This window comes from Ostrea edulis, chromosome 8, assembly GCF_947568905.1.
Source record: "Ostrea edulis chromosome 8, xbOstEdul1.1, whole genome shotgun sequence".
Lineage (NCBI taxonomy): Eukaryota > Metazoa > Mollusca > Bivalvia > Ostreida > Ostreidae > Ostrea > Ostrea edulis.
This window is the reverse complement of record NC_079171.1, coordinates 54,111,209-54,123,245: the sequence shown is the minus strand read 5'-3', so window position 1 is coordinate 54,123,245 and position 12,037 is coordinate 54,111,209. Positions and strand designations below refer to the sequence as shown.

The following is a 12,037-nucleotide window of genomic DNA, read 5'->3' as shown; positions in this document are numbered from 1 at the left end:
ATCATTGTCTCAACATTTCTACAGATTATAAATATATATATTTATACGTGTACAGTATAAAACATGTATATAAATGGCTGTACTCTGCTGCCTTCGTGCGTATGTGCGGTACAGAACTTAGAAATTTATGTTCATCAACAAAGAGGCTTCATTCCAACCATATTTTCTGCGCATGTCAGAGGAAGTTGCACAATTTTCAGTAAATGTTGGTTGAGGTCTTTGATAGGCGCAATACAAGCTCCAAACGGCAGTAGCAACACGTACAACCACGCGACGAAGAAACCCACCGGCCAGCCAAGGAATATTAAAATCAGAAACCATAGAATGGCCCACAAAATCCCGGCACCACCTTCCCCCTTTCCCATTTTAGATGATTACCTGTAAAAGAAAAAACATAAGTCTTACATAAAACAGATAACAAAACAAAAAAATAAACAGTAAAGTAGGTTTCATTAATCTTGAGGCTTTTTGTTCCTTTTAAGAAATAGAAGATGGTTTCGAATTTTTTATTTCAGTACTTGCCATCCAGATAAAAGCATTTATCACGAAGCTGCATTTATTACATCTTCGTTAATATAACCAAGGGTCATCGTCGCTAGCCACGGTTATTGGGTCCGGTAGTACCTACCCTACCTAGTGTAAACGGAGACAATAGGCATAGCTGGCGACGATGGCCAAGGGTTTACGATCCGCTCCGCTTCTTTGCAACCCAGGCATTAAAATAGACGTACTATATTTTTTATTCATAGGCGCAAACTTCACATCTTCAACGCATTCACGAGGAAATGGCCACAATAACAATTTATACAGATAACAGATATCAAAGGAAAAACGTTGAAAATGCAAATATTTCATAATAAGTGCATCTTCACTAGCCAAGGGTTTATCATCCACTCCGCTGTTCTACAACTACGCCAGTTCCTATGTAAATGACAGTCGTAGGTAAACTTAAAACATAAATTTCAATTTTGAAAACACGTGTCGGTATGAACTGCTTGAAGCTCTAAAACGCGCACCATCAAGTGTATATATGTCAGCGTGACACCACTAGTCATCATTGTAAAAGGAGGTTAAAACCACGCGTGTACGCTCCACACGTTAACCCCCCCCCCCCCCCCCGCCCTATCTCTCTCTCTCTCTCTCAGTTAGGGCATCCTTGCATTATCTACCAGATAATACACGCGTATTTTTTTTTTATAGTAAATTAACATAAGAAAAAAAGGTATCTCAGTTACATAGGGGCACGAATGAAAAGTTCATGCGATAATCACTTCAGAATTGTGAAAGAAAAAAGTTGTTAGAAGAGACTGTCAGTGAAGACATGGTCTCACTAGTTTAATCTGATACTGTGTGTGTATCGGAACCTTCAATATTTTGTGGGTCACGTTTATGGGGACGTACATGTAACTATCGGAATATTTTTTCCTCATATACATGCAGTACACGGTCCTTACAATGCACGTTAATGGTCGAAAAATGGCGTATCAATTATCAGCTGTTCTTTCTCTCTCTCTCTCTCTCTCTCTCTCTCTCTGTCTGTCTTTCTGTGTCATATCTATTTCTGTCTTTCTGTGCGTCTCTTTTTCTCTCTCTCATCTTTATCTGTTTTTCTCTATTTCTATCTTTCTGTTTTTCTCCCCCTTTCTGTCTTTCTCTCCGTCTCTCTCTCCTCTCTCCCTTCTATGTCCCCCTATCTTTCTCTCTCCAATTAAAATAACGAACGTAAGTAGCCTATAGTTTGGTAGATTATCAAAATATTTAGCCGTGTGTGAATACACTAGGAGAAGGGCGGCGAATGCCTGTTTACATTATTACAATGGCTCACACACACACAATCACGGCATAGAAGTGGGTCGAGCAGATTGACTCTATACACCACAATCTGGACGTTAAATCAATCGGTGCATGAACAATCGCATACCTTCGTTCACAGTAAATAAATTCTCCACGCCTTCTCAAAAAATGTAAATCCTATAAAATTTCGTTATATATCCTGCCCATGCATATCTATGGCTAACTGCTACTGAATCGACACTTTCTTTAAATGCGTTGTAAACTTCCTAATAGCAAAAATTTCTTCTTCCCTCCCAAAAAATCTGTGATCGATGAAACTTGCAGACCTACCTGAGGGTGGAGTTGATAACGGCTGTATCCTCTCGTTACTAGTTGTGTATTAGGTCGCTGACACAATAAGTCACGTGAAGTTAATAATAAAAACTTTATCATGTGAAAGATGATACACCATCAACACCCCGCGACCGGAAAAAATGTTTCCGCTATTGCGTACAGAGGGGCGGGCGCGGATCTATGAGTGAATACGTAAATAATTTGTTTTCCTGTGGTCTCTTATCAAGAGATATTATTCAGTGTTCTTGCTTATCAGGAATTTACTCGTACTGCTAGTATATGGTTTTTAATAAAGCGATATCAGTGTTTGGACGTGTTGTACTATTTATTATATTCTATACTAAAAGTTAAAGAATCATTATCACAATATAAAGGGGGACTATCAGTTTAAAGATTCATTTCACAATATGAATGGGCGCTGACTATCAGTTAATTAAATTAGGACGTATACACATTGAATTCCAAGACCCGTTAGAATGTTGGAATAGATGGAACATATCAATAAATCTGAGAGTGAAGAACGCGACCTGCAATCGAATTTTATGAAAATTAAGTAAAATTCTATCAATGGATTATTTGCTTCCAAACTATATGTAGAGCTGTTTCGGCCACTGTTTCTATATATAAACAAACGCAATTCCTACGTCAAAACTACAACAGAAGATCGCATGATGTATGGATTTAAGTTAGTGGTATTCCTACACACGTACGGTAAAACTGCTCAAGATAGGCAGGACCTTCAAACATTCTGCTCGTAACCCCCCCCCCCCCCACCACTATTTATTTATTTTTTTTTTTTGGTTAAGGGGAATTGATATCACTATCTTTTGAAATGAAATTTTAGATTGACAAGGAATTTAATTTGAATGATGCGTCATTTTGATAACAATCGGCAAATACATGCGTGGATTGGCAGTTAACGCCCATTTAAACATTCTGCTCGTGGATTTCGTCGTTGGAGGATTTATATCCCTGTCTTCGGAATTTAATAATTTCAAAGATGCGAAATTAGAACAATTTGGATCATGGGTGATTTATTGTTAAACATGAGATATATACTGAAGAAACTGCGTACAGTGGCGGATCTAAGGGGGTGGGTTGCAACTTCCACCTTTTAAAAAATAGTTTAGCAAACAAGAGGCCCATTGGTCATATCGCTCACCTGAGTCACTTTGACCATGTCATTGTTCAGCTGTTGTGATTTTTAAATATATTTTTTTTCTATCAATCTTTATTCCCATAAGAGATTTTGACCCCATATTGTGTTCCCCAACCTAGCCCCAAAGTATTAGGACAAAGCCGCGTATAATATAAAATAACGCATCTTAAAGACCTACGTTTGTGACCTTCAAATGACATTTATCAGATTACTGGACACAGGCCCGCAACAGGAAAGAAAATCAATATATGCATGCGTGTGGTGAAGGACACCAAACAAACAAACAAACAAAAACAAAAATCAAAACAAACAAAAAAGCGAAAAGGGAAATATTAACTTTGATAATCTAAAAATGAAATGGTCCTGTACATTATCAAAATAAAAATCTTTAAGGGAGTGGTGGGGATTTCCAAATCTCAAAACATATGCCGGTGAATGGTACCAAAAATATGGATCCCTCTCCCCGCCTTGGATCCGCCTCTGCCGTAAGCACAAATGGATACCCCCTTCAAGTTTAAAGGTAAACTTTCGCTAATCTGAATGTTCTAAAACGATTGAAATAACTTGCTTCCCCTGAATCCAAAAGAACGGCCAAATAAAGTAATGCCCTTGTCTAAACTTTCTCTGTGATTATGTCTCTGATCTTCTCGTCTGACCCCCCCCCCCCCCCCCCCCTCCTTTCTTGTTGTTGCATATCCCCCATGTATGTCAGAGTTCGCTGCGCTTCCTACATTTCCCCCCCCCCCCCCCCCGTGTTATGTATATATTAGATAAATTTTCAATAGATCATTAAGATATACCGGGAAGAAAAACAACCCCATGTCTGACAAGTTTGCCTACAACAAAACAGCCGACACAAAAAGCTTGTATACAATAAAACAGCCGACTCAAAAAGTTTTTATATAACAATACAGCCGACATAAAAAGACTGTATACAACAAAACAGCTGACACAAACAGTTTGTGTACAACAAAACAGCCGACACAAACAGTTTGTGTACAACAAAACAGCCGAGAAAAAAAGGTTGTATATAACAAAACAGCCGACACAAAAAGCTTGGTATAAGGCGTGTTTGGTGATTCATCGCTGTTTTTCCATCTTCTTGACGGTGATGAGTTGTAAGGAAATTCGTATTCTTCCTTCTTACACCACATCTTCATCTACAAATTAAGGACATGCGTCACTATGGACAATTTGAGAAGATTTGGTACACGAATATTCCCGACGGACTCCGACACAGAAAATGTGCAATGTGTTTACTGTTGGACAAGTTACAAAGCTTTCAACGAGATGCTTTACAACTTTTTTGTCAGTTTGTTTTGAAATTGATTTTATTCAAAATATAAACATACCAAACAACTTATCTCTTTCCTCCTTTATCTGGTCCACTTTCGTGACCATTGATTTGACTAGTTGAGTTTGCATACCCGATTTAATTTATTCGTACAAAGGCTGCACACCGTTGAGTGAAAGTGGAGGCATTTTAAATAGAGCATAGCTGTGCTATTCAAGTGATTTTTTTTTATGACAGACCCTTGTAAACCCGATCTTTGATAGTGGCATAACAATACAGACACACACACACTTTCATGGGCACCGCCATTACTGTTGACGCTTAGAGTTCGGGGATACTTACGGCGATTTCCATTGGTCCTCGATAGGTCACGTAAGGTCATGAATTGTAAAGATTTGTGCGAAAATATCGACGTTCAGCTAGGCAATGATATTTGAAATGAATTGGCAAATATTGCTGATATTTGTATATATTTGCATTTGCCAATGTATTTTCTTATAACTATGACTATACTAATGAAATTTACTTTCAATTTCGTATTTTAAGAGGTACTCTACATTATAGAAATGGTTGACTTCCTTTTAAAACATGAATGAAAATGTAAATTTCAGCCTTCGGGCGTTATAGGATTTGAGGATGTGACCACCTTCATGTCATATCCCAATAACACTCAAAACTAATATCTTATTTCTTAATCTCATCGATGTTTTAAAAGGAAGCCTGTTATTATGACGATATAGAGTACCTCCTTAATGTGAGCCCAATGATATATTTCATTCTCCTCCTCATTTTATCTAATTCTGGTGTCGGAAGCACAAATACAATAACCTTTTCTGGCATCAGATTGTTAAGTAGTCCATTACTGAACCTTGTTAGACTACATAACAGGTGCTGGCCAAACACCCAAACTAAGACTTGTGTCATTCTATGTTCGACCATTCTCCCCAGTGTATTTCCCCCGAGTACCAGGGCGTGGAATAGGCATCCAACTATATTATGTGCATGTAGGCCTACATATCATGATTTTTATGGAAAATACAAAGACAAGAAATTAAGAAATCTCAATTTAATAGCAGAAGAAAAGAAGAGAAAAACATTGCATATTTGAAGGTAAAAATGCCGTAAAGATGACAGAACACCAGGCAAAAAAAAAAAAAAAAAAAAAAAAAGATAGGTGATTTGGTAATGGACATTATAAATAGAGACTATAGCGGAAATTCGAACTACAATTGCGACATTTTTACCCACTCCTTGATGTGGCTTTATAGTTTTCTCAGATCAATTTTGCTTCATACATGCTGTAAATGAATTATTTCCTAAAAGTTTGCCCACCATGTACTAAAAAGAAACGTTCAAGTGTACTCGAAGTCCATTTTATAAAGGTAAAGATGAATACATCGATTACATAAGATTGCTGATTTGCGGATTGCATTTTCTGTCTTTTCTCTTGAAATTCGCCGTATTTTCGTTCTGTCGCTTTTCGTTATTTTGGGGGCGAAATGACGTATATTGTCGTTTTTTGTCTTCTAGTTCTGTTGTTTATTTGCTACGAAATAACGAAAAGATGGCATGACACAAACAACGTTTGCGCCGATCCACGTCCGAGTCTTCTTACCGGTTACGGAAAAGGACGAGCGCGTGATCTGATTGACATTTATGTACATATGACAACAGACTTTGATGGCGTCGATCCACATACGAGGTTCATTTGCGGTTATGGAAATAGCTGTGTAGTTACGATTGTGACTGGTAGGAGACAGATTACGCGAGTTCTCGATAGGTATCGTCTGCTTTACGATAACATGACGGAGCAAGCAGCGACTTTTGATCTGGGAGAAATCAATGAAATTGAACTGCGTTATATGGGGCTCAGTCAACGATGACAATTTAGTTGAAGGGATGTTGAGCTTTTTACTTGATATTGAAATGGAGCCGAGTCGCATTCCACCGTTCCAAAGACACAACCTGTTTTCAACGTCTCCTCGAACGCAATGCAGCATACATCCAGTTCTGTAACTTTACCTGACCTGAACGCACACCCAGTTTTGTTTATATTACGTATTTAAGTATTCCTATGCGCTATTTAAAAAAACCCCGTTGCTTCAAGTTCTTTGATGAGAGAAACTATTTGTTTTTCTATTTTAAAAACATAATTAAATGATAAGAAATAAAACTTATAATTCTTTATTTGATGCATGTGTCAAACGAAAAATTGGACGGAAAACTTGTTCATCAATGCGCGAAGTTTTCCGTCCAATTATTCGTTTGATACATGCATCGAATAAAGAATTATAAGTTTCCTTTCTTAAATCATCAAATTTCACATACATTTATGAAGGAAATATGTTTATTTTGAATGTAAAAGCACAAAAATGAAACATTGACATAATACACGTATTTTGATTTTGTAAAGAACTTCAAATGATGGTTAATATATCTGTGAGGGACTCAATCAACTTTACATGTATAAATTTAATTGACGTTAACATTTGGATTAACTTATTCTGTTAAGGACAGGGAATAAATCTGAACTTATAAATGGATAAATGTTGTCAATAAACTACAAAAGGCTTGCTCCTCAATTCATGTTTGCACTTCTAATATTGTTTCATATTTGAGATGAAATCCGCATATAGCAGATGTGATTATACATGTATATGATGGTAGTGTATTCAAATTTTCATCTTTGTAATTCCCAATTCTAAATTCCAGCATTGAATAAAGAGATGGGGCTAGAACCATCATTCCAAAACCATTGTCTTAATTGAAATCAGTTTCATGACAGCATAACATTTGCTTAATGTCCTCCAACACGAGTGGAAGAGGTGCTATTTTCTGTACAAGTATAAATATACGCTCCTGGTTTGCAAGTATTTCTTCTCGATGTTCAGCCAACTGCTGAAGAATTTCTTCAATGAAATCTATCTTCCGTTGCATTTCTCTCTGCGTGACATTTGTTATAATTCTATCAAATGCTTCCCCATAATGAGTTTCCAATGCGTTACATATACTGCTTCGAATTGTTAATTTATACTTGTCATACTTCTCATCTACGATTCTTCTCTTATTGCCATTGCTTGCCCAAATGGCAACAAGAGGTAAAGCTAATGGTGCTGCAGCTACCGCAACAGCAGCGCCAGCCACCATCATTGGAAATAATATCGGAGTGGCGAAAGCACCAGCAATATAAGGCATAACAGATTGTTCCTTTTCAGAAACAGACGCTTTATCTTCTACATCGGCGAGTCCTGTCCATTCGTTCTCCATCTTCTCTATTTCCAGAGACATCTCTTCACAGAATTCTAATATTCTGTCTTTCAGTTCCTGAAACTCTCCGACAACCTCTGGACACCGCACTATGCTTTCAATATACTCGGCTACTCTGTTTTCTACTTCCTGGCCAAGTTTTTTAGGCGCATAAGATATTTTCATGATTGGTTTCCACTTAGCTGGATTCAATATTCTCTCTTTTCCGAGATCTGATGACATATACTCCAAACTTCTATATGCCTGTTCCTCGATAAATCTTCTAATTCGATTTTGCCAGACAGTTCTTTTCTACAAAAAGGCAAAGCATTCAAATTTATAGAAATCAAACATTGCATGTAAATACTATTCTATTCTATATTGTTGTTAGAATGTTTTGTTAGTATCCAGACGTGTATTTTCAGTTTGTCTATTGTCAAGTGTGATGAAAAGATGTATTTGATGAACAATAATCAATCTCATGACTAATATAAATACAAATTTTAGAGTTGGGCAAACACGAACCCCTGGATACACCAGAGGTGGAATCAGGTGTCTAGGAGGAGTAAGAACTACCTGTCGACCGGTCAAACTCTCCGCGAGTCACATATTTTGAACAGGTGAGGTAAACGGAGTAATCAGTAGTCAAAATCAGATTGTATTCCTTGTATGATTTATGTAATGGATCACGGTACGTTATCTTCACCTTTTATTGTAAAGAACGAGCTAACAATACGCAATTTCCGAGTTGCCCAATAGTTCTTTCCCTTTGTGGAACTCTTACGCACAGTGAGACGCAAAACATACTATCGTCCACACGCGGTGGGTACAAATGCTTATCGCTGCCTTCATATATTTCCTAAAGGCCGATTATCAGTCATCATGCAACCACCCAAACTGCAGGACACACAATATTAGTAAGTTTATTAGTATTTAATAATAAAATTGCTCAAACAAAAATCGATAATCACCATTTTTCTTAGATTAAAATATCACTCGTGCAGAGGAGGAAATAAAAAATAATTTCATATTTAATTTGATGGCTGACATAAACAAAATTTACACTATCATTGCTTTTATCCGTATTTACATAGCTAGTCTATAGTATATGTATACCATCTTGTACCCACCCAAGCGTTCAACAGAACACTGAATGTACCTCCATCACAGAAGAGCTGATATCGTGGAAGTTGCATACGTTCAATACTGATATGAAACACATCAAACAACATTTGATCTAATGACAGATTGTATTTGTAAATTAGCTTGTTAAAACGATCTTAGAATTTGCAAAATGCTAACTTTAAACGAAACAATGCTTTATTCTAAATGTATAGTCACTTAAGGTGTAGGTTGTGATTTTTGCCAGGTAATGAAACATCTTTTCCAACTATTCTGGGCGGGAAGTCAGAATTTGCTCGATTCTTTTTTTTTTTTTTTTTTTTTTTTTTTAGCTTACCTGACCTGAAAACTCAACTGAGCTTTTCTGATAACCTGTTGTATGTTGTCTCTCCGTCTGAAAACTTTTTAGATTTTCGATTTCTTCTCCAAAACTACAGGGCCAATTTCAGCAACCAAATTTGGCAAAAAGCATCCTTCGGTAAAAAGGCTTTCGAGTTTGTCTAAATGAAGGGTCATGTCCCCTTCAAAGGGAAGATAATCACAGAAGTGCAAAAAAAAAAAAAAAAAAAAAAAAAAACAACAACCCAAAAACGGTGGGGTCATTACAAAATCTTCTCTAGAATCACTAGGCCAGAAAAGCTGAAATTTACATGAAAGCTTCTTGACGTAGTGTAAATTCAAGTTTGTTCAAAATATGGCTAGGGGGTAGGGTGGGACCACAATAGGGTATTAGAGATTTATATGCGAATATATAAGGACAATCTTTCAAAATTTTCTTCTCAAGAACTACTGGACCAGAAAAGTTTGCATTTACATGAAAGCTTTCTGATATACAGTTTAGTGCATATTCAATTTTGTTAAAATCATGTTCCCTCGGGGGACAATAGGGGATCAAAGTTTTACATACAAATATATAGGGAAAACCTTTAAAGATTCTTTTCAAGAACCATTGAGCCAGAGAAGTTTACAGTTAAATGAAAGCTTCCTGACATAGTGCAGATGCAAGTTTGTTAACATCACGACCCCCGTGGGTAGGTTGGGACCACAATGGGGGATCAAAGTTTTACTTACAAATATATAGGGAAAATCTTTAAAAATATTCTCAGGTACCATTCGGCAAGAAAAAATTTACATTTATATGAAAGCTTCCGGCATAGTTCAGATTCAAGTTTGTAAAAATCATGTGCCTCGGAGGTAGGTTGGAGCCGAAATAGGGATTAACGTTTATATGTGAATATATACTAGCGGAAAAAAGAAACTGTGCATTATAAAATTTATTTTAATTTTTCAATATCTATTGTTTATATTTATGAAATCTAAACAATCGATAAAGGTGATGTTTATATCGGATAATACCCGACTCAGATGCACGGATTTTGTCAAGGTTAGTGAACACATGTTGTTTATTGAAGTATTCGTACGCACGAGTTTTACTGACCAATACTGTTTGGAGTAAGTGGTGTGAAAGTTTGTTTGGACACTACTCGTTAAGGAAAGCACTTTAGTTTTGACAAAATTTACTCTTCTGTCATGCCACGACTCAGCAAAAGCCATCGTAATCGTGCTGTTGGGATGCTTCAAGTTGGATTGACACAAAATATCGTAGCAAGACACTTAGGGGTTCATCGGAACACCATATAGTCATTATGGAGACAGATCCAACAATCTGGTAACACTCGAGATCGACCATGTTCTGGGCGTCCTCGTGTGATGTCGCGTCGACAGGACAGCCACATTAGACTTGTGCACATGAGAAATCGTTTCCAGACAGCAAGTTTGACTGCTCGTAGCATTTCTGGACTTCGACCAATCAGTCCAAGAACTGCGTAATCGTCTGCACGAGCACAACATCAGACCAAAACGTCCAGCGGTGCGCATAATGCTGCTTAAACGTCATCGTATCGCTAGACTAGCGTGGTGCAGACGACATCTGCGATTCAGAATACAGGACTGGGTCAATATTCTGTTCACTGATGAATCCAGATTTCATTTGGCCGTTGTAGAGTGTATCGTCGCGTTGGGGGAGCGGTATAAGGACGCTTGTTGTGCATCGTCGACAATTCGATGAAGGTAGTATTATGGTGTGGGGTGGAATAGCAGCACGTGGAAGGACCCCTCTACAAATTGTCTATGGAAATCTCACCAGTGTACGCTATCGAGATGAAATTATTCAACGCCATGTGATACCCTTCATACAGAGACAGCAACATCACATCACTCTGCGGCAAGACAACGCAAGGTCACATGTTGCACGTGTAGTCGGGGGCTTTTCTGTTTAACAGAATGTTGATGTCTTGCCTTGACCAGCTGTTTCCCCCGATTCATCGCCGATCGAGCACGTCTGGAATGAAATGGAACGACGTCTACACCGTTTACCAAATCAGCCAGTGACATTGGCTGATTTAGGCCAGACTTTAACTAACATCTGAAACAACATCCCTCAAGCATTTCTGAACACATTAGTGGCATCAATGAGGCGCCGTTGTCAAGCATGCGTGAATGCAAATGGTGGTCACACGCGTTATTAACTTTGTTAATTCAAGTTCGAATACCAGTGCCTTTCTAGTGTGCTGAAATTGACGTTAACATTAATGAATTGTGAAATGTAACAAATACATTTGTTAACAGTTTTACAAAAAAAAATAAAATTTGTTTATTGTTATTTTTTAAATTTTTTTTTTTCATATTGTAAAACTTATACGGTACCAATTTTGATGCACCAGATGCGCATTTCGACAAATAATCTCTCTTCAGTGATGCTCAACCGAAATGTTTGAAATCCGAAATAACAATGAAGTTTTAGAGCTATTATAGCCAAAAACAGCGTGCCAAAAAAGTGGAGTCAAATTTGTCTAAGGATAAGAGCTATGCATGAGGGAGATAATCCTTAATTTTGAAATGAATTTCTAAATTTTGTAATAGCAATATTAGATAATGCACAGTTTCTTTTTCCGCTAGTATATAAGGAAAATGACCCTAGATAGATATTGTCCAAGGTGACTCAGTTGAGCTATGGCGCTCTTGGTTAATTATTGCTTATTTTGTCATTACTGCTTTTTACCAAATCATCATTTGGTTGCTTTATTTAT

At 37.3% G+C, this 12,037-nt stretch overlaps 1 protein-coding gene across 1 annotated transcript in view; it reads right to left on the bottom strand.

Annotated features, from left to right (window-relative positions):
• Positions 1–6,912: 6,912 nt before the first annotated feature.
• Positions 6,913–12,037, bottom strand: part of LOC125662647 (uncharacterized) — a 28,930-nt gene continuing 23,805 nt past the window's right edge. The window contains exon 11 of the mRNA XM_056146465.1: positions 6,913–8,138. Within this exon, the coding sequence (XP_056002440.1) occupies positions 7,341–8,138 (798 nt within the window). The 3' untranslated portion in view covers positions 6,913–7,340. The remainder of the gene's footprint in view (positions 8,139–12,037) is intronic.